Raw genomic sequence first — 24,766 nt, forward strand, 5'->3', positions numbered from 1 at the left:
GGGAGGCCGGACCCCCTAAAGAAAGGACCACCCCTCCAGGGGGAGGGGCACTGAGGACACACAAGGCTGGCCCCCCTCCCTGGTTGCACCCTGCTTAGAGGTCCCGCCCCCACCCTGCCCCATACTGTCCTCCTTGAGCCCTGCCAGACTTACAAACCCCCTTCCCAGGTGTTTGCAGAGAAATAAAGCAGGTTAGACGAAGACCAGTCAGTTGGAGTCGTGGACACGCTATAACTCACCAGAGATGCCATGGTAGCAGACCGGAGGTGTGGCCCCTGCCCACCCGCGCCCCCGGGTCCCCAGCCCCGCCCCCCACGCCACCTCCTCCTCTGAGGCGAGATGCAGAACCCAAGGGTGGCCAAGGTGCTGCTTCAGGGCTGGTGGGGGCTGTCTGGTAGGGGCAGAACTGAGGGCCTGAGGGTCTCCCAGTGAGGGAGGAGCTGCATGACCTCCCAGGTGGAGAACCGTGGGGGGCCTGGTGTGTCAAATCGGGGAAGGGAGGTTCAAAGAAGGGTGGCTTGGGATCAAGGATATGGAGCCACCTGGGGGCAGCCCCGGGGGATGAACTGGACCCCATTTGCTGGCAGGTGGAAGCAGTTTCCACCACAGATCTGACCAGAAACAGCCACGGGGACATAGGAGATGGAGGAGGTGGCAAATGAATATTTCCGAGAGGATAGAAGAGAACTAACCCAGAGATGAGATGGGGGTCCACAGAGGCATCTAGGAGCAGGGGTAGTACCCCCACTTGGCACCTTCGAGGAGATACCCAGGGGCTACTCTCAGGCCCTCCTTGGGTTGGGGGTGGGGGTGGTGCCGGGGCAAGGACCCCCCGCGCTTCCAGGCGTGACCGAGTGGGAAACTGACAAGCCTCAACCCAAACCCTGGGACACCTGCCTACAGGAATCCTCCTCTGAGGGTGACCAGGAGAGCACCAGGTTCTGGGGACAACTGAGGCTGTGGGGCCGGCAGGGGCAGCCTTGAAGACCCCTCCCCAACTCTCAGATTGAGGGCGCTGGAGGGCGGGGCGGTGAAGCGGGTACGAGGCCACGAGTCTGGAGAAGCGAAGCGAGCACACAGCAAGGGAAGCACCGCACGACACACCACAGAAGCCGACTCGGATGGGCGGGCGGGTGGGCGGGGGGGGCAGAGGCCTGCAGGCTCCCCCGGCCCTGTAGGCCCACGAGAGACCCCCTCCTTCCAGCCCTGCCCCATTCCCTCCTGCTGCCCCCACCCCAACATCCTGCAGCTCACGGGAAGGCCGTCACCAGGCACGGGGGTGGGGGAATTGAAGCTGCCCCTATTTTACAGGCAAGGAAACTGAGGTCCAGAGAGGGACACCGCCTCGCCCAAGGTCCCGCAGCCTCCACCCGGGGTGGGCCTGCCTGCTGGGGTCTGCAGGGGACAGGGGAGCCCGGAGGCTGTGAGCCCGAGGAGGAAGGGGGACCGGTGGGGGCGGGGGGCCCTACCTCGCACGTAGAGGTTGGCGGGTGAGGAGTAACGCACGCCGGCGCTGTTGGTGGCCACGCACTCATACTTGCCCTGGTCCGTCTCCTCGCTGCTCTCGATCTGCAGGGCTCCTGTGGGAAAAGGGGACAAGGCCTGGCCCATCAGGGGGGACCCTGGCTTGGGGGAATGGCGGGAGGGCTGTCCCAGAGTCCCGTCCGGCCTGTCTCTTAGTTGGGCTGGGCCAGAGAGGCAGACAGAAAAGTTGAGTCACCCTAGAAGCCCCCACTGGGTCAGGGCCTCCCTGGATGCCTGCCTTTCCCCGCCCCAATTCTGGCCCATCCTGAACACACCGCCTGCCTGGCCAATCCTCCACCCTCAGCTAGGACCTTGTAAATGACTGCCACGTTGAAGGACAAATCTGGGGGATAGGGGGAATATGTGCCAACTGAGGTGCATTTAGGAAAGTGCCAAATGATGCTCGCCAGGGGGAGGTAGAGGGCAGGTTGGCGGTCCCAACCCACAGCAGCTGCTCCAAAGCCCCTGACACTGAAGGGGTCACCTCCAATGATGTACCAAGCCTGGGAGGAAGTTTGGGGGAGAACAGATACATGTATATGTATATGGGTGAGGCCCTTTGCTGTCCACCCAGAACCATCACAACACTGTTAATCTGCTATACTCCAATACAGAATAAAATTAAATAAAAACAAACAAGCCGCCAATTCAGGGAGCTGGTGGTCGCTTGTTCGTTTCAACCAGTGTGTAAGTGAACGGGGTCTGGGTTCTTCAAGTATGTTTGGAATCACAGGCCTCAAAGCCCATGGTGCTTGTAAATGGAGACAGGGCTGTATTTCTTCAAGGGTGTTTAGATTTCAGAACTGGGTTACCATCTCCACAAGAGCGAAAGCAAAGGATGCTGAGAGTGATATATTGAGCTGGCCAAAAAGTTCAATTGGACTTTTTCCATACAATGGAACAGAAAAACCAGAGCAAACTTTTTGGCCAATGCTATACATCAAGTAAGTTTGAAATCAAAGGGCTGGATCCAAGCTTTCTGTACCTGAAACAAACTGAAGAATGAATTTCCCCAGAGACTTACAGTCATCTATGTCAATTAGTCTGAATTCATGGACCTGTTTCAAAACCACGGCCCTAGATTCAGGATCCATAAGTAAATGAATTGTCTAAGTGTGTTTGCAATCATAGACGGAGACCGAAGTCCATGGTGCTCAGAGGTTAATGGGGAGAATTTTCAAACGTTTGAAATCAAAGGTCTAAAGGAAAACCTCTAATCTGCACAAATAAAGTTGAGGCTGAAATGCCTCCAATGTGTTTGAAATCCTAAAACTGGATTAAAGAATTTGTTGGTCATGAGTCAATAAAGAATTTGAAGAAATGGTCAATTTTCTTAAGTAGATTTTTTAAAGTTTCTATTTTTTTAAAAATGTGGACCATTTTTAAAGTCTTTATTGAATTTGTTACAATATTGTTTCCGTTTTAGTTTTTTGGCCAGGAGGCATGTGGAATTGTAGCTCCCCAACCAGGGATCAGACCCGCACCCCCTGCATTGGAAGGTGAAGTCTTAACCACTGGACCAACAGAGAAATTCCATCTTAAGCATATTTACAATCACAGGCCCAAATAAAGGGCCTTGGTGCCCACAAGTAAATGAAACTAGGGCAGACTACCTCCTTCAATATGTCTGAAATCACAGGTCCAGATGAACGACTTCACTTCCCATGAATGTGTGAAAATGAATGAATCTTCTTAACAGTGTTTGAATGCACAAGGCCATGGACACTACAGTGTTCACGAGCAAATGAAAATGTGGCCAAGACTTCCCCAAAGTTATCTGAAATCACAGGTCTGGGAGAAATCTTCATTTTCACAAGTAAATGAAGTCCAGCGAACACCTCTAAGTATGTTTGAAATCATGGGCCTCAATCAAATACTTGAGCACCCACGAACAAATAAAAATGAGGCAGAGATTTCCACGGTATGTTTGAAACCAAAGGCCTGGACCAAAGTTTTCATTTTCATAAGTTAATGAAACTGTGTGGCTATCTGTAAGTTTGTTAGAATCACAGGCCTAGACCCTGTAACTTGTTGCTTATGAGTAACATGAAGATGAGGGAATACCTCCAATATCAATCTCAGGTGGTTGTTTTTGTTTTTTAAACTTTTTTTCTTTTTCTGATCACAGGTTTTGATTAGAGTCCTGGCACCAGGAATCCAAAACTCCAGTCCATGGTCCCAAATAAAGCCCCCTTCTCAGCTTCGTTTGTGGTTGTCCCACACAAGGGGTGTGGGGGGAACCCACAGATGGGGAAGTTTTCTCTAGGGGCTGTGGATTAGGGTTCTGTCCTACATAACACTTCCTACCAACCTCAAGGCTCCAGGGAAGCAGGCAGGCAGATACCACTATGGGGGCCCAGAGAGGGCATGGAACCTGCTCCAGGTCACACAACAACTCATGGCAAAGTCAGGACCAGACTCGGACTCTTCCCTAGGGCTCCCACCCAGGCCTGTTCTAGTCTATTCTTTGGGGCAGCTCCATGGGGCTGCCTTTGAGACTCTCTGCTCCTTCAGAGAGCTGGACTCCCACACCCCTACCACATCACCCAGGTCAAAGCTTCACAGCTGGAAGGCCCCCCTCTGCACACCCATTATACAGATGTGAAAACCAAGTCTAGAGACGGATGAGGGCTGCATACAGAGCAGTCATCAGAGCTCTGGGCGGGCATGGGAGGCACTGCACCTTCCGGAGGACATAACCCCCTGTGGCCGGGTGACCTGAGGGGCCAACACGGCCACCCTCAGCCCCCAGCCACAGACGGTGACACAGACACAGACTGTATGGACACCGGCAGGGTGAGGAGGAGACATGTGGAGGGGGGCCTGGGGCAGCCCCCTGTGGAGCCTGGGGGGCTGGGCGGGCAGTGAGAGAGACCGTGAGTGGGTGGGTGGGTGAGGAAAGAGCCTCTTACCTCGGATCGGAGTGCTTTCTGTAAGGGAAGCAGAGAGAGTCAGGTGAATGTCAGAAGGCAGTCCTGGGGGGCCGCGGGGCCCCAGGGAGGCGGGGCCAGGCCGCCAGCCAGGCCTGTCCACTCTGCCCCAGGGCTGGGAGGGGGCTGAGGTAGGCAGCCCTGGGTCTATGGACCCTGCAGGCGCTGTCCAGGAAGATGAGGCAAGGCTCCAAGGAGGAGATGGGCACTCAGGGCTTGCCAATCAGGAGGGCTTCCCGTAGAAGGCGGGAATCTCTTGGGGAAGGAGGGGCTGAGTCTAGAAGCCCCTGTGGACTGGCCGGAGGGGCGTGGCTCTGCCTCAGGGAAGTACATGGCCTGGCCTGGCCTGGCACTGTCGGCTGCCTTCCTTCCAGGCCGAGGGAGGGAGGTCCGTGATCTCCCCTCCTAGATTCCTTCTCGGGAGGGACAGGGAACAATGGGGGGTCTTGGGAATCTTGTTAGAGATAGGGCGGGAGAGGGGTTAGTGCCCCAGGGTTGGGCATTAATAAAGCAAACGGAAGATGGTACAGACAGGCCAAGTAGGAGGGGCAGGGGAGGGTGGTGAAAGGGGATGGAGGGAAGAAGGAGGGCCTTGCAGCCTCTCTAATTTCCAAAAGGAAAAGAGGAAAAGGACTGTGTGTCTCTATGGATTCTGGGGGCTGGGACAGCTCAGGAAACCAGACATAGTGGCCCCTGGTTAGAATTCTGCATCCTCAGGAGTGATATGGACACCCCCCCACCCCCCCCCACCGTCTCTCTGTGCTGGTGACAGCTGATAACCCTCAATGCCACAGCAGAGAAAACACACCCCTCTCCATCTGGCCCCAGCCCATTTTGCAGAGAGGCAAACTGAGGCCCACAAGTTCCAAGAATTGTCGCGCCATGAGTCAGAGGCAGGGGCGGGCCTTGAACTCAGCTCTTCAGCCTCCCAGGCTGGGGCCCTTCTAGAACTTTTAGGAGGGTTCTATATTATCTCTTAGAAAATCCCCAATCTAATGGGGCCACTCCCTCTCTTCATATCAGAGGAGGAGGGGAGAGGAGGGGGAAGGGGAATTTGCCTGAGGCTGTACTGTGGAGAGTAAAAATTCAGGTCAGTGGGAATCTAGGTCAGCTCCTGCTCAGGCTGTTTTACTAAGACTGTGGTGACAGAACCCAGAGAGTGAAGGACAGAGCTTTCCAAGACGGCCATAATAGCCCATGGTCACTATATTGAGAGGAAGACCACACATGGAGAGTGGGTATTAAAGGTTGTTCTGCCTTCTACTCCAAGGAAGATGAGAAATTACTGTTGTGGGTCAATATCAGTCATTCTCACCTTAGTAAGAATTAGCCCAGCAGTTGGATTCAGGGGCTTCAGGTTGGATGCTAGGAGAAGAGAAAAAGATGCACCCAGTACTAGCCCAGATGGAACATTCCCCCTACATCTAGCCCCTAACTTTCTGTAACTTCACATTTTCCAGCAGCATCAAGGCCCAGAAGGGGCTGGCAAGGGGGATGGGGGCGGGTATGTTATGTGCGAAGCTCCGGTAAGTCCCTTGTGGTCTTGTCGTTTTTTCCTCTTTTCCTTTTAGGCTCTTCTCTCTGTAGCCCCCTGGAGCCCAGATGGGGAAGGCCAGGTGGCCGGGGGGTGGGGGGGGCAGCGGGGGCAGGGGCAGGGGGACGTTAGTAGACATGCCACGTGGAACGGGTCACAGTTACTGTCACGGTGGCCGTTAGTCTGAGGGCAGGGAGTGGGGTAGGGGACACGAGGAGGGCATTAGTTGTTGACATGGTGAAGAAATTAAACTTACCAAAGGTTTCTGAACGTTTACAACAGAGGGACAAGAAAAGAGAACAGGAACATTAACGGGTGGTTATACACAAGCCTGTATCCTCTGGGGATGGGAGGGGATGTTGGAATAATAATTAGATTGATTACAATTTTTTTTTCCTGGCTGCGCCACGTGGCTTGCGGGAGCTCAGTTTCCCAACCAGGGATCAAACTTGTGTCCCCTGCAGTAGAAGCTCAGAGTCTTAACCACTGGACCACCAGGCGAGTCCCTTGATTACGATTTTTAAAGCAGCCGATGTTCACTGAGTTTCTGGTAGGGCCAAGCAGCCTGTCAGGGGCTCCGGACAGTGACGCCAGGGAGTAGGCTCGTTTCATGAGGACACTGAGACCCAGAGAGGAGGACACGCCCAGGTGACCGGGCACCTGGGTCCACACTCGATCGCTTCATTATTCTGGTGTGACAATGGTGGAAACCAGCAGAGAAGCAACTGGGTTCCCAAGCCTGCCACCACTCCTCCAGCTGAACCCCCCCAAGCTGCAAATATCCTCAGACAGGTCGGCACCGGGAAGGCTACGTCTCTCCAGGGAAGAAATTCTGGGCTTAACATCTGCCCCTTTTCAGGTTTTCAGTCTTTGTTGGGGGGAGCAGAAAGTAGGAAATGGGCAAGCGGGACTCCTCGGAAGATGAGGCTGGGCAGTGAGTGGCAGAGGAGGTACGGTGAGACTGATGGACAGGCTTTCAGGCAAGACTGGCTCCAGGGTGGGGGCCCTCAGAGAAGAGGGAAAGGGAAAAAGGGGATACACCCACATGTGTCTTCAGAATAGACCAAAGCATGCAGGAGTGCCCGGGGGCACACCCTGATCACACACGCGTCTGTGTACACAAGGACCAGGCTGAGACGTGCACACGGGAGGGACTGTCACATAGACACACCTGTGGCTGAGATGCACGCGGACGAGTTTTGCTCTGGGAGGGGGAGGGCGACCTGTGTGCTGATGGCATGGCCTGCGTGTTAAGTCAAGACACATGGGGAGCCTGGACACACACACACACACAGGTTCGTGAAGCAGTGTGACAATAGACACGGTGCACACAGCTCCACAGACAGATGGACTCACAGACAGGGGCAGGGGGCTGCTGCGCTGAGACACAGTTGTAGAAGTGCCCAGCCCCATGGTGGCCCAGGCCGTGTGCTCTGGCCCAAGGCCCCCTTAGCCTGGGTGGACCAACTACCAGTGCCCCATCACATCCTCACTGTCTTGGAGATGCTCACTCCCTGCAGCCCTCTGTGGCTCCCCATTACACTCCCTGTCTATGCCTTTATCTTCTCTGGAGATGCTCACTGCTTCAGACTGGAAACACTCTCCAGCCTTTGCTTTACGCTCCCCTCTACTCCTACCTGTCTGGGCCTCATTACATCCTCACAGGACAAGTCCACTGTTTCCGCTCAGAACACACCTCCCCCTGCCAGCTTCCACGGCTCCCCAGTACCTCAACCGTGCCGTTATACAGCCAGTGCTCAGATGCTGAAGACGGCCTTCCTTCAACACCCTCCACAGCTCCCCATCTCCTCTGCCTGTCTGTCCCCCACTGTGTCGCCAATGCAGGGGCACTGGAGATACCCATCCTCCTCTGGCTTTCCATTACCTGCAACTCTCTGTACCCCATTAGGACCCCACTGCTTGGGTACGGGGGACACTCTGCCGCCACGGCCTCAGCAGCCACCATCACTGTGCATATCTGAGTCAGCTATGGCTCCACTCAGGCACTGAAGAACTTGCCCCCAACACCCACCATAGCTCCCCATTACCCCTGTCAGTCTCCACCTTATCACATCCCCACCGATTCGGCTCCAAAGACACCCTTCTCTCTTCCACGGCTGCACATCAGCTCTGCCTTTCTGTCCTCCTTCAGTCCCCAGGGCTCGGGCCCTGAGATGCTGCCCTCCCCCTCCCACCCTTTGCAGCTCCCACGTCCTCCTGGCCCCCTGCGCTCACCCGATCGCAGCTGCTTGATGCGCCCATTGCTGGCACTGGGGTCCACGGGCAGGAAGTCCTTGAACCAGGTGATCTCGGGGTCAGGGTTACCACTGGCAGCGCAGAGCATCGTGGCCGTCCGCGTCCGCTCCACCACCTTCAGCTGGGGGCCCATGTCGATGTTGGGGAAGCCGGAGGGCAGCTGGTCCTCTGCGGGGAGGGGGGAGCGGGTGATGGGGAAGACAGCAGAGATCCAGTTATTGCACAGCTGTCCCTCCAGGGTGGGGCTTGGGGATGGGCCCTGGGGGCAGCCCTTGCCTGGCTGGGTGATCTCCTGTAGCCTGTTTCCTCTTCTGTCTGTGGGAAACTGTGGTAACTACTGGGAGGATCAGGCTAGACCAGTGTCTCTGATCTGGGCCAATCCTGCACCCAGGGGACACTGGGCCACATCTGGGGATGTCCATGGTTGTCACTCTCGGCATCAAGTGGGTGGGGGCCAGGGATGCTGCTCCACCCCTCACAGTGCCCAGAACGGCCCTGATGTCAGCAGTGCTGAACTTACAGAGCCCTCGGGTTACTTCACAGAAGCCCGAGGGAGCTTTTCAAAACGTAAACGGGGCCGTACCACTCCGTGTCGCACGCTCCGCTGTAGTCTCCTCCACCCTCCAGAGGAACCCAGGCTCCTTGCCTAGCGCTGGCCACCAGTGGCCTCGGCAGCCCCATCTTGGGCCAGCCCCACTCTTCTCAGTCTCTCCATCCAGCCAGGCCAGCCACTTTGGTCCCCCAAAGTCATTAGGCCCCCTCCAGCATCACTCCATGGTGATGCATCCACATCACCTTGGGCAAAGCTCGCAGTCACAAGTTACAAACACCCTGGGAAATCCCCCGGTGGTCCAGAGGTTAAGGCTCTGTGCTTCCACTGCAAGAAGTATGGGTTCCATCCCTGGTTGGGGAACTAAGATCCCACGTGCTGGCGGTGTGGTCAAAAACTAATAATAAAAAGTAAAACCCTCCCATACTCTAGAACATCCAAACATCAAACTCCATAGATCACAATGCATCTGTGTCTCTGCCGTGTCCTTACCACCCCATGTAGGTCCTGGCACACAGTAGGTGCTCAATTAATGAGCAAACAACTCAGCCTCAGTTACTGCCAACCTGTGAGAGGCACGCCTCCTGGCCTCGGTCTCCCTATTCACTGGTGAGCCTCCAGATAAAGGTGGTCGGGGGGGGAAATACCTCTCCCTGGAGACTTGGTCCCCATGTTCTAGTGATGGATAAGAATGTGGTTCTCTTGACACATACACACTACTACATATAAAACAGATAATGAATAAGGACCTACTGGATAGTACAGGGAACGCAATTCAATACTCTATAATGGCCTATATGGGGAAAGAATCTGAAGAAGAGTAGATATATGTATTTGTATAACAGATTCACTTTGCTGGGTTTTAGCGTGCATGCATGTTTAGTCATGTCTGACTCTTCGCAACCCCATGGACTATAGCCCACCAGGCTCTTCCATTCATGGGATTCTCCAGGCAAGAAAATACTGGAATGGGTTGCCATACCCTTCTCAAGGGGATCTTCCCGACCCAGGGATTTAACCTGTGCCTCCTGTGTTGGCAGGAGAATTCTTTACTGCTGAGCCACCTGAAACTAACACAACCGAGGTGACTAGCCGGGTGGCCTCCGTTCGTGTAATCTGCATGTCGCACCATGGGCTCCATGGCCTGACTCAGCTGGAGCTGGCACCATGGAGGGGGGACGCAGCTTCAGGGCCTCCTGGCAGGTCCCGCCCCCTCCTGTATACTTTGCCCTCCCCCTTTCAGCACCTGGACCCCTGGTACCTTTTCTCTGACCCCTAACACCACAGCTCCAGTCTGGCCTCGCATCCACAATGGACAAAGGGTTCCCTGGGGTGGGGCATACCTCCTCAGCTACAGTTAGAACAGCCACCATCCCCTTGTTATGGGCTGAAAGGCACCCCACCCGCATTCACAGGTTGAAACCCTATGAATAGGCTGAACGGCATCACCGACTCAATGGACGTGGGTTTGAGCAAGCTCCAGGAGTTGGTGAAGGACAGGGAAGCCTGGCATGCTGCAGTCCCTGGGGTCGCCAAGAGTCAGATACCACTTAGCGACTGAACAATAATTCATAGGTTGAAACCCTAACCCCTGGGACCTCAGAATTAGACTATATTTAGAGAGAAGGCATTTACAGAGATCATTAAGTCAAAGGCGGCACTAGTGTGACCCTAATCCAACAGGACTGGTGTCCTCCTAAGAAGAGGAGATTAAAACCCAGGCACACACGGAGCAGAGATCATATAAAGATGGAGGATAAGACAGCTATCTTTGAGCCAAGGAAAGAGGCCTCGGAAGGAACCAACCCTGCTGACACCTTGATCTCGGACCTCCAGCCCAGGACTATAAACAAAAGCATGTGACATAAGCCACCTAGATGGTGGTACTTTGTTAGAGCAGCCCTAGAAAACTAACACAGTCCCCATCCCACCCCGATGAACAAGTGATATAGTCACAAGGGACAAGAAAGTGCATACAGGGCTGATGAGACAGAAGATACAGGCCTTGTTTGTCTGTGGCAGGCAGGAATGTGTGTTGGTCCAGTGGAACCAGGGGTAGGGGTGACTTGGCATCATCCACCTGAGACCCCTGAGCCTGTACACCAAGGAGGAAGGTAGAGGTATTCCCAAGGTGCCAACACTAACAGCAAAAGGCTGGCAACAATCTAAATGTCTGTCAACAAAGCCTTATTAGACACAGGCCGGGCCAGCCACAGGGCAGGTCCCCAAAACAGCAGAAGGAATCACCTTACAGATTCAGAACAAAGTCCAAGATGCACCGCTAGCTGGACGCAGTGAAAGATGTGTAGACCAAGGATTGAAAACTATGGCCCTTGAGCCAAGTCCGGCCCCCTGCTTATTTTTGTTGATAAAGTTTTATTGGCACACAGCCACACCCAGTGGTTTCCTCATCATCCCCAGCCACTGGCCTGAACTGAGAAGTTGCAACAAAGACTCTCTGGCCTGCAGGGTCAAAAATATTTACTCTCTGGCATTTTACAGGAGAAGCTTGCCACTTCCTGGTATAGACAAAGCTGCTATTTGCGTAAAAAGGAAATAACACTCATTTATTTGATTACAGATGCCCAGGAGGGAAACAAGGCATGGTGGGGCTATTGGGGGATGGACAGGGAACTGGGGAAGAGGTAGGCAAGAAGACACCATGTGGGGAGAGGATAGAGACCCAAGTACCTGGAGGGTGCAGGAAGCCAAGACCGGGTGAGGGAGAGGTGAGCAGGGACACCATCACCCCATGTCTGCAGTTAAACAACAGTGCTGTGGTTCCTGTCCAGGCAGGAGTCACTTCATAGAGGAAAACAGCGTGAGTCCCAAATCCTGAGCACTAAGTATGTACCAGGCAAGGTTAGCTAATTTCCTGTATCCGCCTCTGAGAAGGGATCCATTTCACAGAGGGGAAAGCTGAGGTTCAAACACAGGGCACACCTGCCCTGAGTCATACAGTCCGGTCTCAGCAAGGCTGGAATTCGAATCCAGGCTGTGCTAGATCTGGAGGAAGCCGGATGGGGCCAGTGACTGCAGAACCCCCAAGCTGGGCCTGGACTTGCCGGGTCAGAGCGGCTGGATCCTGGCTAAGCTGCTTCACACCCAGTTCGTTCTTCCTGGGCCCAGAGGCCTGGACCACCTCACTGCACGGTCCTCATTGGCTACTGATGACGTCACTGGAAGTTCGGGCCAAGATAACCGGGCCTCAATTCTGGGTGCTCAAAGCTGGTCTAGACATGCTGGAGGCTGGGGCTGCCAGGGTCCCTCTGTGCCGACGTTTCCTGCGTGTGCGCATACGGGTGTGCATGTGCGCTCACCCACACCCCACGTGTGTCCACACGTGAGCACTTCCTGGGTGCGTGCAGCCCCGCGGGGGAGGGGCGTGCGTGCCTGTGGGCGGCAGCCAGCCAGGGTAGGGGGTAGGCTGCGGCCGCCTGACGTTACCAAGAGCTCCTAATTAAACAAAAATGTTCATCGAGTACCACATTGTGCTGGATTCCTCGGAGTTTAATTAAAACAACAGCGTGAGAGGCGTGCGCAGCGTCCACAATCAGATGGCATCGGGGAAAAGAGGTGGGGGGGGAGGGCTGGGCCCAGCAGCCCAGACCTTCCCGCTCAGCTGGGGGGTCCCTGGGGCTCAAAGGAGGCAGGGGGACAGGCGCTCCAGGTCAAATACTCTGGGCTGAGCGCCCAGCCCAAGCACCACGTCTGTTGAGGCGGCCTGAGAAGAGAGAGATGCTGAGGGCCGAGATGGGGGGCAGGGAGCGGAGATGTGTCTTTCCCAGACTCCCAGAGACTGGGCAGTTAATAGATTCACAGCGTGTCCTTTTAACTCTCTGAGCGCTTACAATGGAGGCTGGCACGGGGGGTGGGGGGTGGGGGGGCGGCGGTTTGTGTACAGCGGGAGGCGCGCTGTTTCGTCTGTGCCCGGGGAAAGGTCAGGGCAAAAATATCTACTGGGAAGAGGCGGGGCGGGCTGGGGCAGGCGGACTCCTCCCCTCCCCTCCCCTCCTCCTTCCTCCATCCCCTAGCAGGACCAGCTCCAGGCCCCACACACAATGAAACTATGGGGCCCCTTGTTTGAAAATTACTAGGAATTTCCAGGCAGTAACAGATGAGGGCGGGCACACACCAGGGTCTGGGATCAAGTGGCCCTGTGGCCAACATGAAGGCTCCTCCCGGGGCTCCAAGCTGCTAGGGAGGACACTGTGTGACTCCCAACCTGGGAGCCACATGTGGGGACCACCTGCCCCCAATGGCTGGCTTTGACTTGTACTTTTTTTTCCTTTGGGCCACGTTGCTTACCAGGATCTTAGTTCCCTGACCAGGAATCGAACCTGTGCCCCCTACAGCTGAAGTGCAAAGTCTTAACCGCCAGACTGCCAGGGAAATCCCGGGTGGCTTACACTTAGAGATCAGAGAGCGTTAGGGTGGCGCTGCAGCCAACAGGCAGAACCCACCCCACAGCTGCACAATGGCTGATGGTAGCTGTCCTGTCACAACCAGAACAACAGCAACGATGGCAATAATACCAGATGGGTAGCACCAACCAAATGTTTGTTCCCCACACGGCACCCTGTTGGTCCCTGACTTGTTTTGTCTACTTCTGTGGTTCATGTAACAATCCCTTGTGGTGAACATCATCATTATTCCACTTTGGAGGTGAGGGAACTGCAGCTCAGAGAGGTTCATTAACTTGCCCAAGGTCACGAAGCTACAGAATGGCAGTGCCAGGATGTGAACCCAAGTTGCAGGCCCCTGCGTTAAATTAATCACCTTGCAAGGGAGAAGGCAGTCAGGAGCAGCTGGTGGGCAGGTGGGAGGCGGGTTTGCGGCAAGACTGTCTGAATGATGCTGTATTACAATAAGGAAGCCATTTCCTGGTGCCCCAGTCCACCGAGGCCAGCAGGCAGTCCACAGGAAGGATCCATGGGAATGTGTGGGGAGGTGTGGCTAGCTGCTTCTGCCTAGCCAGCTGCTATTTCTCCTCTGTTTCTTTGGGGAGACCACCCCTTATTGACCCTGTCTACATGGGCTGACCCACCCTTGACTTCAGGGAAAACTCTGCCAATCAGAGTATTTCTTCCTCCAACCACAGTGACAAGCTCAGGGATGGTCATCTGACCCAAGGTGGGTCAATGAACAGTCCTGGGTCACTTAATCGTCTCTTTTGTGTACAGGTCCCAGAGTCTGGAGCTAATGGGGAGATCTCACTGAGAATACAGTTGATGGGGAAGAGAACACCCAGAGTCAGAAGATGAACCCTGAGGACATGGTATGAGTTCCTGGATCCAGCTGAACCTGAAGCTGTATAATCCACAAACATTTTAATTACATGAACAAATGAATTCTCAGTTTGAGTTGGATGCACCTTTTGTACTAACCCCTTAACAGGCTGCTCTTCTTTTCTGCAAAGACTCAATAAATTACTACCAGAAGGCTTTAACACCCAGTGGTATTATGGGCTACAAAAAGGAGATCAAAGTCCCCCACAAGTGAAAATCCAAAGTAAGACTTTCATGGATCCCTTTGGTATCTGTCCCCAAAACCAGGCCTGAGGGCCTCCTCCACACACCCTGGGGAACCCAATACCTCGGAGGACAGTGAGCTTGGCGTGGACGGTGATCTCCCCGACTGAGTTCTGGGCCACACACTCATACACATTCTCATCTCGGGGTGTCCGGAGTGGCTGGATCCTCAGCACAGCCCCTGCACTCCCATCGAACTCGATCGTCTGTTGTGGGGAGGGGAGAAAGGTCAGGGTGAGGCTGGAGTCCCAGGGGTGACCAGGAGAGGACCTGGGGGCTATACACACATTTGTGTGTAGGCCCTGTATAGATACTGGAGGCAGAAAACTGGGTCTGTACGAATAAAGGGTATTGTGCATACATGGGTTCGTGATACACGCACGTAAGTCTGGGGATAGGCATGCAAAGGCATGCTGGATGTGGAAATGTGTATGTCTGACCATGGACATGGGCACAGGGTTGCAAATTCCCTTCTGTGAGATAAAGGTCCAGAGAGGCAGAGCATTGCTTGAGGCCACACAGCACAAAGGTGGCAGAATAAGTGAGCCTGGCATGGCCCTCATGGAGCACGTGTCAGGGTGCACCTGCCAGGGAGGTGGTGGAAGAAGAGAAGGGTCCCAGATGGGGAGGGAGCCAGCTCCATGTGGGAATGTTCCTGGGACGGCTTCTGTTCCTGAGCGGCCATGGCCCCATGGCGGTGGGTGTGGTGGGGTGCGGGGGTGGGAGGGGGCTGGCCCCAGGCTGTCTCCCCTCCCTTCCCTGGCCACTCACCTCAAAGCGCTGTGAATTGACCTTCTTGCCCTTCTTGTTCCAGGTCACCCGTGGCTTGGGATCACCCGTGGCCTGACACACAAAGGAGGCCACGCCCCCTGACACTCCGATCTGGTCCTTGGGTTCTTTGATGAACCTGGGGGGCTCTGGGGAGAGAGAGGAAGAGGAGCTCTGGTGGGCCTGGGCATGTGATCAGGACCCCACAGTGCCAGGTAAACATGCCCTCCAGCCCGCCTGGCCACAGAGGTACCACGTGGGCCCAACACGAGGGCTGCAGGGGAGGAAGGAGAGATGGTGCCACTGTTCACCCTCCATGGGGACCCCGGGGCCTGCCCAGCACCCCACCTCCCACACACACTCACACACAGACACAGCCTCATGTGTGCATACCCACTCAGATGTAGTGCCATAAAGGAAGGTGGGAGGGGAGACCCCTGAGACTCTAGGGTTCCCAAATTCAGCCCTCAGTAGTGACCAGCCAAACCCTGGAGGGTCCTTGGTCCTAAAATGGCTTGGGAAGAGATAACTTGGTCTAATCCCCCAGTGGCACACATGGGGAAACTGAGGCACTGAACAGGGAAGCGGGGGGGTGGGGGGGTGACCAAGGGACCTGAGGTCAGAACCAGCGCTCGAACCCAAGACCCCAGCCTCTTCATCCATGGGAGGTGTCCAAACACCCTGGTTGGGGAACTAGTATCCCACAAGTTGTGCAGTGTAGCCCCCCTCAAAAAAAAAATTCTTCTGCCAGCGCTGGGTGGGCAGAGCCACCATAATCCTTATTTCACACACAGGAAAAGTGAAGCAAGCCAACTGTCTGGACACACAGCCAGCCAGGGGCTGAGCAGGGATTTGAATGGGGCTAGGTCCTGTGCCCACATCCTCTGTCCCTCATGATGATGTGATGTGCTAAAATCTCCCCAGGTAAGTCTCAAGTGGGAGTTAGGATGTCTTTTACACCTAGACAGCTTCAAGTCTGGACCTCAGTCAGGCTTTTGCACCTGGTGAGAGCTCATTAACATTGTTCTCTTTTTTTATGGACTTTTCACAGTAACCTTTGAATCGCCCAAAGGTATCCTGGATTTCCAGCCACAGTAAAGCTACAAGATATCCCATAAAATGAATTCAGCTGTTTCTGAGAGTTTTGCCAACAGACTTAAGGGCTGCAACGTGCTTAGAAAGTCCTGAAGGAAACAACTCATGTATCCAACAAAAGGGAATTATTAAATGAATACAGCTACACATGAAGTGGAATACTACGCAGCTGTAAAAAGGGACAAGGATACTTCTGTAATGAGCTACTAGGGAAGGAACGTAAGATACCACACAAAATGGACCAAAAATGCAGGGTAAAATGTGTAGTGAGTGTTATTTGTGTGATGAGAAAACTGAAAATGGGTAAAGTGTGTGTGTAAGTGTGTGTGTGTGTATAGAAACACCACCTGCCTCTCAGAGGAGACAGCAGGTAGCCAGACTCAGGGGAAGGGAGGCTTCACAGCCTGGTACCTTCTTTAGACTGAGAACTATTTGCAGATAAATTGCAATTATTATTTCTGTAAGGTTTGGCTAGAAAGGTGAGTAGATTGAAGAAATATATTAAGTAAAAGTTTGGGATCTGAGGCACAGAGGATGAACAACTCCAGCTTAAGCAACAAGTAGGCCTCATAGTTTCACGTAGAAAGTTTTGGCTACTCAGGAGTGCCGAGAAGTTCAAGAAGACCTCAGGTTCCAAATCTGGGTGCCACAACCCCAATTTCTACCATCTGTGACTCAGGCCGGGCCTTGAACAAAATACAGAGTCCCTATTCCCGTGGCTTGACTGGCCTCACCTCCCTCGTTTCAGGCTGTGTTCCCACTGATATGACTCTGTGAGTCTACACTGGCCATCTCTCTGGAAAATCAGTAGACCCACTGTGTGCAGGCATGTGGGGCCTCCTTCAGCTCCTGTGTAATCCACTGCGGAGGTGACTGTTCATCCCATTACAGAGAGGACTGTGCAGCTTGAGAGAGGTTAATGAGCTTGTGCGAGTTCACACAGCTCAGATGTGTCAGCACCGGGGTTTGAACCTGGGTCTCCCTGACCCTACGCCCGCATCTTCTGCTCCTCTCACCCCCCAGGCCCAGAGCCTGACTGACATGTTTTTGCTGCTCCCTGCTAAGCAGCCCTGGGCTGGGCCTGCCCCTCCTCCTGGAACGGCGACTGGGGCCATATGCGTCCCCAGCCAAGGTCAGGGGGGGAAAGTCACTGCAGTTGGGTCAGGAATCTTGCTTCTGGGAAAAACCCTCCTTCGGGAGCTGCTGGAAGGAAGGGCAGAAGCCAGCTGCAAGGAGGGAAAAGCATCCAGCTGCCTGTTTACCACTCAGGGCCAGGGACACACCCCGAGGACCCTCCAATCCAGGGAAGGAGACCCGATGTGAGCCTGCACTATCCTTCCTCCTCCTTGCATCTGGCAGCTTCAACCTCTGCTCGGCCAGCACCTCCCCCAGGGAGCCTTCTTGGATTACCACTGGCTGGGTCAGGACCGCCTCTGTCCCCATCCTTCCCCGGGTGCCCCCCTCCATCACAGCCCTGATCACACTGGGCTGAAATACTTGGTTCCAGGCCACCTGGCAGGGTGGGTGTGAAATGAACCCCACTCCCAGGGACTCCCTCACCTCGCCTCTCTGAACCCAGTGACACTTGAAAAACTGGGGCTTTGAACCCTGTGCAGGCATGTGTGCTAAGCTGCTTCAGTCATGTCTGACTCCTTGCAACCCCATGGACTGTAGCCCACCAGGCTCCTCCGTCCATGGGATTCTCCAGGCAAGAATACTAGAGTGGGTTGCCATGCCCTCCTCCAGGGGACCTTCCCCATTCAGGGATCAAACCCACATCTCCTACGTCTTCTGCATTGACAGGTGGGTGCTTTACCACTAACGCCACCTGGGAAGCACTTGAACCCTGATGTTTGCCAAATACTGAGTAATGAAGCTGCCCACTCGCTCCCTGGCTCCCCCTCTCTTCAGGGCAGACGCGCCTCAGCCTACGTCCAGGCAGCTCTGGGAGTCCAGCCAGCCCAGAAAAGCTTTCTCCGCCTGCTGCATCTCCCATTAGACTAATTCTTGTGGGTGCTTAAAGTCTCTTATTTGGACAAGCCTCCCCTCCTCTTCTTGGCAAAGAGGCTCCAGACACAAGAAAGACGCTGGGGTATAGCTGCAGCTTCTGGCAAGCAAGCGTTCCTTTTGTGCTGGGCCTGTTCTCACACCAGCTCTATTCCGAGGCTCAGAGAGGGTGACTGAATGGCCCCTGCTCACCCAGCTTGTGATGGGCAAGAGCTAAGATTCCAACCTGGTTCCATTTGGTTCCCAAAGCCTTGCACACTGTACACTGGATACCCAGGGTTGTGGGTTTTTGGTGACAGACAGCACCCTGGGTGTTCCCATTTCTTAGATGAAGAGACTGAGGTTCAGAGTGGTGATGCCAACAGCACAGGGAGGTTGGGAAGGGCTTGGCTCGATTTCTGTTTTTCCATTTCAGATTCTGCAGAGGAAAGTCTGGTGCCAGAGGTAGAGGGCCACCTGCCCTCCCATCCCTCCCAATCAAGTCTGGGCCAGCCACACAGCGTCCTGGGAAGGTCCCACAGGACCAAGAGCTGTTTCTGGGGCAGAAACCGCTCCTCTTGGTGCTGGTGGTGGACATCCCAGCTGCCTGGCTGGGCTCTCTCCCGCTGACAGCCCCCACCCAAGTGGCTCCCTGAGGACCTGGGCTACTCCTTAAAGCTGGCAATGCCAATCATAGTGCCCACCCAGGTGTCAGGGCTCCTGCTAAACAGACCACCTCTTGGGGTCAAGATGCCCCAGCTTTGGAGATGGAGACCTGGGTTTGAGTCTAGGCCACTACCAATACCTATAGGGATATAGAAATAACAACTGCAGGGACTTCTCTGGGGGTCCAGTGGTTAAGACTCCACACTTTCAGTGCGGGCGGCATGGGTTCGATCCTCAGTCAGGGAACTAAGATCCCACGAGCTGCATGGCCAAATAAATAAATATAAATAATCAGTAAGTGCAGGACTCACTGAGGGAGCACCCACTGAAGTAGCTTGGCTACCTGCCTGGTGCTGATACCCTGGGTCGCTCTCCCTGCGTGGTTCGCCCTCTGCTCTGGTTCCCTCACCCCACCTCCATCTGTTCTCCCTTGGCAGCCAGAGGGGACCTGTGAGTATCTGAGTCAGATCTTGCTCATTCATTCTGCCCATGGCCCTCTGGGTCTCCCATCTCCCAGGGAACAAAAACCCGTGTCTTCCAGTAGCCCACAAGACCCTGCACAACCTGCTGCACCCCCTCCTTGCTCTCCCCTTCACTCACTCTGCTCCAGACACACAGGCCTCCTTACTTCCTCCAACATGCCAGGCAGGGTCCTACCCCAGGGCCTTTGCACAGGCTATGCCCTCTGCTCAGGACACTTTCCACACTCTCCCAACATGAATGGGGCACTCTCCTCAGCTCCTTTAGGACTCTGTTCAGATGCCATCTTCTTGGTGCAGCATAAAACCCTCTCAACCCATTTAAAATGCAGCCCCCAACCCTCCACTCACAAGCTCATCTCCCTTTCTGTTTGTCTCGCTCCTAGGCGTGTCTATCATCCTGCACACTTGGGGTCTCTCCCTCATGAGATGATCAGCTCCAAAAGGGGGTGGGATATCTGGTTTGTCCCCAGGTCTAAACCAGTGCCTGGCACACAGCAGGTGCTTATTAAAAACCCACCAAATGAATAAGAGCACAGAAGCAGCCATAGTCCAACAACAGAGCTAGGATTTGAACCCGGGTCAGGAGAGTCTCCAGACTGTGATTTCCACCCCTCTCCTCACCATAAACACTCTGTGGCCTCACTTTCCTCATCTGTAAATGGGAAGAATCTCAGCTCCATCCTGCCTGAGGCTGGTAACTGTCAGTGGCAAGATGTCAAAGTCACAGATTTATGACTTATTCCACTAGTGTATGTTAAATTAGTGGTTCTCATGTGGGGGTGCCATCAAGATGGGGCCAGGGGTGCTCCATATCCCACAGTGCCCAGGACACCCTGCCCCCAGAGAATGCTCTGGCCCCGATGTAAGCAGTACCAAGGGCAAGGGAGACCCTGAATTAACTAAAAATGCTCAGCACCCTCAGCCTGCCATTCCCACTATGAGGAATATAGCCCAGAAGACACAGGCCCTAGAAGGTGACTGGCCAGATCATGGCCCAGTTATGTGTGGCCGCTGACCCAGGGGCAATGTGGGGTGACGGGTAGGAACCTGGGCTTTGGCACCAGGCAGTCAGGCTGCTTCCTGGCTGTAATGTAAACTCACTGTGCCTCAGCTTCCCCATGTGTACAATGGGGATGGGGAAAACAGCATCCATCTCATTAGATGGTAGTGGTTGATCTGAATGGGTTAGGCATTTATTGTAAAACAATATGAAAACAAGAAAAAGCACAAATGTACAAAGCAGGTGTGTATGTCTCCGGTGTTCTCACCCAGGAACAATAATTATCATGCTCACGATAACCCAGGATTGTAGGCCTTCTATGTGTAGGCAGCATGCAGGGGTTATGGCATGTCCATGTCCTGGGAATGCTGGGAGGTGGATGATGCTGAGTCTCATTCAATCATGGTGGAAACAGCCACTGAGAGAGACTGACTCATTGGCCCAAGGTCATACAGCAGACTGACAGCAAAGTCAGGATTCAAATCCAGCCTAACACCAGATCCCAGTTTTTCTGCTGACTTGACAGTTAATGTCCCCATGGGCCTGAATAACACTCCTCTTCTTGCTTGGAGCATCCCAAGGACGGGGGAGCCTGGTGGGCTGCCGTCTATGGGGTCGCACAGAGTCGGACACGACTGAAGCGACTTAGCAGCAGCAGCAGCAGCAGGCCCTGAGTGGTGAGACAGACCCCGAATGACACTCTTCTAGGCCTTTAGTTGTGAGACAGACCTTGCCACTGGGCCCAGGACCAACCCTTATCCTTCCCAAGTTACTTCCACAAACAACCTAGCCCATCCCCAAACTACACCAAATTTTTTTTTTGTAAACTCCAGGCCTTTCCATGTGATAACACCTTGACCAGTAATGCCCTTTCTATAGGCAAACTCCTACACACCCACAAAACCCCAGCTCCAATGCCCTTTCTCCCAAGAAGCCTTCCCAGGCTCCTCCTGGGAAGGTTTGATTGCTTGTGTGTCAATCAACTGGTCACTGGTGTTTCTACTTGTGGCAAGGGAAAGTGAACTCTGTGGCTTCTTCAGGAGTGACTTTAAGTAAGCCCCTGCCTCCTCCTCTAAGCCTTGGTTTCTCTGATCCAAAAATGGTGATGGTAATGAAGCTAGCTGGGTTCTAAGAGGTGGAGGGAGAGGAGGCAGATAAAGTCTGCATTTAGCACTGGTCTGGGTGCAGAGTCGATGCTTTGGAAACCCACATGGTCACCACTATTACTATGACTGCTTTTTGATACCATCCTTACAATCTGCCTCTGCATCTCACAGGACCCAGCGCAAAGCAAGCATTCTACTTGGCCTCGTTCACGGAGCACAGAGGCTCTGCTTGGCAAAAGCACGGGTCCCCAGGGAGAGGTGGGGACACGTGTTCACATGCGCACATGCAAACTCAGATGCCCACACTTACCTTCTGTGGCACAGCCTCCAATCAGCAGGACCACGAGGAGGCCCACAGGCCTGATCACAGATGCTACACCATGGCCCCAGGCAGGCGCCATGCTCAGCCGTGACCTGCAACCTTCGACCTCCACCCTGGAGGGGGGGATAGCCCCCCAAGTCCCTCACAGAGAGGCCTCGAGCCAAGCGTCAGACGGGGCAGCGTCTGCAGAGATAAACGAAGGGACTGTGAGAGGGGAGCAGCAATCCAGGGTGCCTTCGTGGGAGAGGCAGCTGGAGGATCACAGAGGGGCAGAGGAGAGTCATGGGGTTCGAGGATCATGGGGCGATGATGGGACAGAAAGAGAGCACTGAGCCCCTATAATGAACAGAATGTTTGTGTTCCGCCCCCAACAAAATTACGGTGTTGAAATCTAACCCTTCATATGGATGGTATTAAAGATCTTTGGGAGGCAATCTGGTCATGTGGTGGAGCCCTCATGAATGGGATTAGTGCCCTTATAATGGGGCTTCCTGGGTGGTTCAGACAGTAGGAAATTTGCCTGCAATGTGGGAGACCCAGGTTCGATCTCTGGGTTCGAGAAGATCCCCTTGAGAAGGGAATGGTTACTCACTCCAGTATTCTTGCCTGGAGAATCCCATGGATAGAGGAACCTGGTGGGCTACAGTCCATGGGGTCGCAAAGAGTCAGACACGACTGAGTGACTAACACTTTCAAAGGGACCCAGAGAGCTCCCTCACTACCCTCACCATGAGGACACAGCCAGAAGAGGATCATCTATGAATCAGGAAGCGGGTTCTCACCAGACACTAGATCTGCCAGCATCTTGATCTTCGGCTTTCGGCCTCCAGAACCGTGAGAAATGAGAGTTGTTTATAATCCACTCAGTCTATGATATTTTTTATGTCAGCCTGATGGACAGAGACACCCCCACCCTGGCTGGGTCCTGATCCCACTTAAGCCTCAGCTCCAATGGAGCCCAGACCCCAGACCTTGGCTGAGCCTCCCGACCCCAGACTGAGCTCCCCACCCCCCAGAAGTCACTCTGAACATCAAATTCCTCCCCCTCCCAGGCTGAGCCTGTTGAAGGCCAAGGTTCCGGGTGACACTGCCGATTGTCCCTACAACCAGGACCCTTTGGCCACCAGACGGATCCTCCCTCCCAAACACAACCTGCTGGTTCCTGCCCTGTTCTAACACCTATGGCTCCTGTGACCCCCAGAGGAAGCCATTCCTGCTGATCTCCTGCCCCCTCCCTCGGGAGGTGTGGCCACACAGCCCCAGCTCAACCCCACTTCCGAGCCTTTGAACCTACTACGTGCCCTGCTGGGAATGCTGTTCCCCCCAACCCCAACTGCTGCGTGACAGGTCTCAGTTCCATGTCGCTTCCTCTGGAAGCCCTCCCTGCCTCTCATAGGTCAGCCCCCACCCCCATGCCACATCCCACGGCTTCAGAAGTGACTGAGCTCATCCTCCACGGCATTTATCCCAGTTTGCAAGTCAAATGTGAATGTGTATCACCAGTGTCTGTTTCTCCCACGGGAATTCAACCTCTGCTAAGGCAGAAGGGTCCTTCTCAGGACCCAAAGCCTGGGACAGCCCCCTCCCCACTGCCCTCCCTAGCCAGGGCACAAGGGAGGGACAGGGAGAGGCCATGCCCTGGGTGGGCCCAGGCCATGGCCACAAGGATGGGTGCCACGTAATGATGGGGCGGCCCCCGTGATTCTGGCTCCCAAAATACCCAGCTGCGGTCACCTCGCCCAGCCCCAGGGGAAGGCTGGGCTGGTGGTGGCCGGGTCATGGTCCAGGGTGGAGAGTGGAGAAGTCAGGATGAGAAGAGTGGGGGCTGGGGGGCTCAACAGGCACACAGTTAGACCACAGTGAGACCAGACAGAGATGGGGGTTGCTTGCACACAGTCAGGTCACAGACAGACCTGGACACACAGTCAGATCACAGACAGGGAGACCAGACACCATCACAGATGTACAGTCAGGTGACAGAGATGGGTCCACATGCATCAGTTCAGTTCAGTCGCTCAGTCGTGTCCGACTCTTCCTGTCCATCACCAACTCCCGGAGTTTGCTCAAACTCATGTCCATCAAGTCGGTGATGCCATCCAACCATCTCATCCTCTGTTGTCCCCTTCTCCTCCTGCCCTCAATCTTTCCCAGCATCAGGGTCTTTTCTAATGAGTCAGTTCTTTGCATCAGGTGGCCAAAGTATTGGAGCTTCAGCATTAGTCCTTCCAATGAACGTTCAGGATTGATTTCTTTCAGGATCGACTGGTTTGATCTCCTTGCAGTCCAAGGGACTCTCAAGAGTCTTCTCCAACACCACAGTTCAGAAGCATCAATTCTTCGTAGTCAAGCCAATAACACTCACAGGCACACGGACAGGCACAAAATCAGGCCCCCAGACACAGGGTTGCAATGGGGCTGACAGCACATGTAAACAGTCAGATCAGAGGCAGATACAGGTCCACGTCAAGATCATAGATCCACAGCTAGGTGAGACACGTACACACAAGATCACAGTCACGTAGGCAATACAAACACACAGCTGGGTTGTGGGCAAACATGAACATGGAGGCAGATGCAAGCTCCATGGGGCATGGCAGGTGAAAACACACAGCCCCCAGACTCGGATGTGGGCATTCAGTGGGGCGACAGAGACAGGCAGTCAGCAGACTGAGCTTGCACCCATCCAGACAATATACACCCAGAAACACACAGTCAGACCCCTCTCATCCATGTGTACACACACAGACAGGCACGCGCACAGTCAGACCACAGACACACACTGGGACCCAACTGGTCCGGGATGCGCAGATGGGGAAACGGAAGCCTGGAGCCAGCCACCTCCCCTGGCAATCCCTCTATAGGCCCTTTAAGAGCAAAAGTGGCTGCTGGGGACGGTGAAGGCCCTAGCTGGAGAAATGGCCCCGGCCAGCTGCGGCCAGGGTGACCACAGCAGCTGACGCCACCCACAGATGCACATAGGCTCAGCACCATCTGGGGGACAGGGTGGGGCTCTGGC

General features: G+C 54.5%; 1 protein-coding gene across 10 annotated transcripts in view; it reads right to left on the reverse strand.

Moving 5' to 3' along the window:
* PTPRS (protein tyrosine phosphatase receptor type S) overlaps positions 1–24,766 on the reverse strand; it is a 112,350-nt gene that overhangs the window by 45,900 nt on the left and 41,684 nt on the right. For all 10 annotated transcript variants that reach the window (XM_043466283.1, XM_043466287.1, XM_043466284.1 and 7 more), the window contains exons 2-6: positions 21,739–21,933; positions 15,097–15,242; positions 14,390–14,531; positions 8,224–8,412; positions 1,470–1,580 (exon numbers count right to left, since the gene is read on the reverse strand). In XM_043466283.1, the coding sequence (XP_043322218.1) occupies positions 1,470–1,580; positions 8,224–8,412; positions 14,390–14,531; positions 15,097–15,242; positions 21,739–21,829 (679 nt within the window). In that variant the 5' untranslated portion in view covers positions 21,830–21,933. The remainder of the gene's footprint in view (positions 1–1,469; positions 1,581–8,223; positions 8,413–14,389; positions 14,532–15,096; positions 15,243–21,738; positions 21,934–24,766) is intronic.

Source organism: Cervus canadensis, chromosome 4 (assembly GCF_019320065.1).
Source record: "Cervus canadensis isolate Bull #8, Minnesota chromosome 4, ASM1932006v1, whole genome shotgun sequence".
Classification (NCBI taxonomy): Eukaryota; Metazoa; Chordata; class Mammalia; order Artiodactyla; family Cervidae; genus Cervus; species Cervus canadensis.